Source organism: Chelonoidis abingdonii, chromosome 1 (assembly GCF_003597395.2).
Source record: "Chelonoidis abingdonii isolate Lonesome George chromosome 1, CheloAbing_2.0, whole genome shotgun sequence".
Taxonomy (NCBI): domain Eukaryota; kingdom Metazoa; phylum Chordata; order Testudines; family Testudinidae; genus Chelonoidis; species Chelonoidis abingdonii.
The window spans coordinates 56,128,251-56,132,656 of record NC_133769.1 but is presented as its reverse complement, the minus strand read 5'-3'; the positions used below and the strand labels follow the sequence as shown (position 1 = coordinate 56,132,656).

Genomic DNA, 4,406 nt, shown 5'->3' with positions numbered 1-4,406 from the left:
TGTCATTTTGTGTGGAGTTAAGGGTGCTATGAGCACACCTTCTGGATCAGGCCCCTGCAGACAAGAAGCAGGGGAACACCTGTTTCTACCTGGTTTGAGACTTGCGCTGGGGTTTAGGTGTGAGATTAGGCATCTGGAACCCTGCCTGACACAGTGGTACACATGCCCATAGACAGAAATTTAGGTACCTACCGAGTTTGGATGCCTTCAGGGTTAGGGGAAGGGTGAGTGGGAGTTTTGTGCATCAGAGTAATGACTAAATCTGGGATCTGGGCCATTTCGGGATCTGGGCCATTCTGCCTGAATTCTTCCTTTTGTTTTGAATAGATATGGTATTCATAGTTCGTTATGGACTACAATGCCAAAATCTAAGGTGTTTATTAAGACAAAATAAGGCTCTCTCAGACAGGAAAAGCCTTCAATTTATTTTAGTTGTACGAAGAAAAGTTTCTGTTCTGTCGTACTGAACAGTCTATTGGGTTTATTCCTGCTATTCATTATTTGTATTACAGGAGCACACAAAGGACCTCAATTAGGATACGGGTTCTGTTATGGCACTATACACAGTACTGCTTTGAGCACTAAAGAATTCCTTAACAATTAACGTATAGGAAAATAAAAGTCCAAGGTTTTCTCCAAAGCAGACATTAACTGCCAATCATGATAGCTTACATATGAATCTCTTGGAGGTAATACATTAACAATAAAAAAATTGAAGATATTTACATAGCACAAGTATAAGATGCAACAGTTTAAGAAGAAAAAACAAAATGATAGATTATACATTTATCTATTTTATGATAAAACATCTGTCATTACATAAGTACTTATTATCTATCTGTAGTTGATAGGTTGAGCGTGAAAGTGATTTGTACCTTAATAGCAACTCCTCTGGTTTCTGGAAACTCCAGAAGATGGTAAGTCAGTTCTTCAATCCTGTTGATAGAGACTCTTCGGTTAGAAGATCTTCGTAAGGCCTGAACTAAAGCTCGTGTTCTGTTGTCAATACTCACTCTTGCAATAATCTAAAGATAAACAGATATGTATATTAAGAATATGAAACTGCTCCAAGAAGATATATTCAAAACTTGACAAGACTTTTTCAAAATTTTTGTTTTCTTAGCTTACTCCAAGAAGAGATGAATAGCTTATAGTAGAATACCACTACAGGCTTCAAGGAAGGTGTTTGTTTGTTTGTTTGGGTTTTTTTACTTAACTGATCTCTGGTTCTTCATTTACATAAATTAGAAGAGCCTATTATAGATCTGGTTCACAGTGACAGTCCTTCAAATAACTTGGTTCAATGTTTCACCTATGCAGATGAGATTTCAATGTAGCTCTGAAATGATAACATTATAACATGCCTCTGACAACTACAGTAGCTAAAAAACCCAGTATTTGTAAATACTAAGCAAATACTTGCCTTTTCTCTCTGAAGAGACAAACGCTTTTCTTTCCCTTCTGCAGTTTTGATCTCTTTGTCGTCATGCTCTTCATCTTTCAAAGACTCTTTGTGTTCTTGTGATTTATCTTCTGAGGTGGCTTTTGTCTCAGATCTCAACTTGGGGACCAGACTGCCTACATAACTGTCTACAAAAGCTTGTACACTGTTACTAGGGTAGGAAAGGAAGCTTGCAATGCTCTTTTTAGTGGAAGTTGGAAGAGCACTATTTGTCTTTTCAGCATCTTGTATTTCACCAGCAGAAATTAAAGCAGTTGCTGAACTCATCCCATTTTCATTACTCATTATGTCACTTTCTGGTGAATCAAGTTTATTTCTGAGTTCATTCCTGGAGTCTTGTAGAAAAGCATTTCCTTTTTTCTCCTGATCCATAACAGTACTAGTGCCAAAGTACCAGTTGATATGATTTGCTAAAAAGTTGTAAGTCTCTCCAAAATTTGTAGTGAAGTAGCTTACATGAAAAAGGTTGTTTTTAATATCTACAGAATCTTTTAAAGTAGCTTGATTAGTGCCACTTCTACTTATCAATGCAGACTCTGCATTTCCATCTGCGTGAACAAAGTTCTTTACAGTTTGACTATTGTTGTAATCTCCCTGAGCTCCAGCACATGTAGTTCGTTTATCATTTTCTAGGCTTACCTGGAGATTGTTTTCCTGAACATTATTTTCAAATGCTTTCCCCAGTATGCCAGAGTTGGGCTTGAATCGAGCTATTCGTGCAACCAGTTCACTGTGAGTGTCAGAAACAGCCTTTGAAACAGATTCAAAAGTGTTCTTAATTCGTGACATACGATTATTCACTTTTGTTAGTCCCTTGGGAGAAGAAGTGCTATGTTTAGAAACTCTATAATACAAAAAGTCATGGCTATAAATGTATTTACTACACTCCAGTGTTTTGCTTCTAGTCCATTTACACTGAGTTTTGCTTGTATGAAAAACTCTAAGTGGAATACCATGACTAATCCTCCAATAAAGTTTAGGTCTACACAAGTAGTACAGCTGCTTGTTTCTCTGCTTCCCCCAAAGGCTTCTTGTGTTAATCAGGAGATACAAATATGCATTTAAAGGCAAATTAACTGACATTACTTATAAATATTTATGTCTTTCATATGTTGCTTCTTTACTTCACTCCAGAAAGCTTATCTTAAAAAAGTCACACTTCATGATGTCACCTGAAATGGAAAAACATTAGTTAAAATAAAGATTAGGAGTAGTTTACAAATGAATACAATTTAGTTCTCTATTTGAATAGGGAACAAACATATTCAAATGAGATACGTTCTTAGGGGTACTCTATTGCTCAGAGTATTTGGTAATGACATGCAGAACCTTCTCACTTTAGGTTATTAGTTTAAATGCACCCCAAGGCAATAAGCAGCAACCAAAGTCAATCAGAAGGTAGCCCCCATACAGTTTCTAATAAACAGGAGAGCAGAGACCAAGGGAGCATGGAAATGCCATCCCTAAAAATGATTTTTCCAGTCAAGATGTTGTATGTGTTCTGTGAATAAATAGTTGACTTAACACTTTAGGACTGCAAATCCAGCACATTCCACCAATAAAAATAATATCTTGAATACCTTTCGTCCTGAATCTTATAAATCTCATACAACCTATACACTGAGATTTAACACACCATTGATGAACCACCACCACTTCTGGAGTGAAATGCAACAGTTTGAAAAAATACTATACAAAAGTTGCTGCACCAGCTGAAACTGTAGGAAGAATTCAGGCAGGTAGATTATTACTCCAACTAGGATTTGGCCCAAACATCAGGATTTAATACCTCTGTTCTTGTGAGTACTGCCATAAGTAGTCAGGAAAACGGTTTGCAAAAGCTCAAGAAGCCATATTCTGAGATGCATGGCTGCAGACACGTAAGTGATGTACATGCATGGCACACAGATACACAGACTATGTATACACAGAATACACAGATATGGTATACACGTACACACATTCATACACAGTATAAACATAGTGACAGGTACACATAGGTGCTACTTAGCTATCACATACCCCATACATGCTACAAACAGACAAGAACACAAGACACTCACTAGCTCTAAGATGCAACCAAATGTGCTCCAATCCCTCAGACAGAGACAAACACCTACAGGATCTCTATCAAGCGTTCTTAAAACTACAATGCCCACCTGGTGAAGTGAAGAAACAGATTGACGGAGCCAGAAGGGTACCCAGAAATCACCTACTACAGGACAGGCCCAATAAAGAAAGGAACAGAACACCACTAGCCATCACCTACACCCTCAACTAAAACCTCTCCAGCACATCATCAAGGATCTACAACCTATCCTGAAGGATGATCCCTCACTCTCACAAGAGATAGGCCAGTCCTTGCTTACATACAGCCCCACAACCTGAAGCAAATACTCACCAGCAACTAAACATCACACAACAGAAACATTAACCCAGGAACCTATAACTGCAACAAATCCCCTTGCCAACTCTGTCTGCTTATCTATTCAAGGGAAATCATCATAGGACCTAATCACATCAACCACACCATCAGGGGCTCATTCACCTGCACATCTACCGATATGATATATGCCATCATGTGCCAGCAATGCCCCTCTGCCAAACCAGACAGTCTCCATCCAAAAGAATAAATGGACACAAATCAGAAACCAAGAATTATAACATTCAAAAAACAGTCAGAGAACACTTCAGTCTCCCTGGACACTGAACAGCAGACCTGAAAGTGGCAATTCAACCAAAAAAACCCTTCAAAAACAGACTCCAATGAGAAACTGCAGAACTGGAATTAATTTGCAAACTGGACATCATCAAATTAGGTCTGAATAAAGACTAGGAGTGGAGGAGTCATTACAAAGACTAATTTCCCCCTACTGTTACTCACACCTTCTTGTCAACTGTTTGAAATGGGCCACCCTCATTACCACTACAAACGTGATTTTTC

At 38.2% G+C, this 4,406-nt stretch overlaps 1 protein-coding gene across 2 annotated transcripts in view; it reads right to left on the bottom strand.

Moving 5' to 3' along the window:
* PNPLA8 (patatin like domain 8, phospholipase A2) overlaps positions 1-4,406 on the bottom strand; it is a 70,882-nt gene that overhangs the window by 65,434 nt on the left and 1,042 nt on the right. For both annotated transcript variants that reach the window (XM_032793450.2, XM_032793460.2), the window contains exons 2-3: positions 1,424-2,634; positions 876-1,025 (exon numbers count right to left, since the gene is read on the bottom strand). In XM_032793450.2, coding sequence (XP_032649341.1) covers positions 876-1,025; positions 1,424-2,545 — 1,272 coding nt within the window. In that variant the 5' untranslated portion in view covers positions 2,546-2,634. The remainder of the gene's footprint in view (positions 1-875; positions 1,026-1,423; positions 2,635-4,406) is intronic.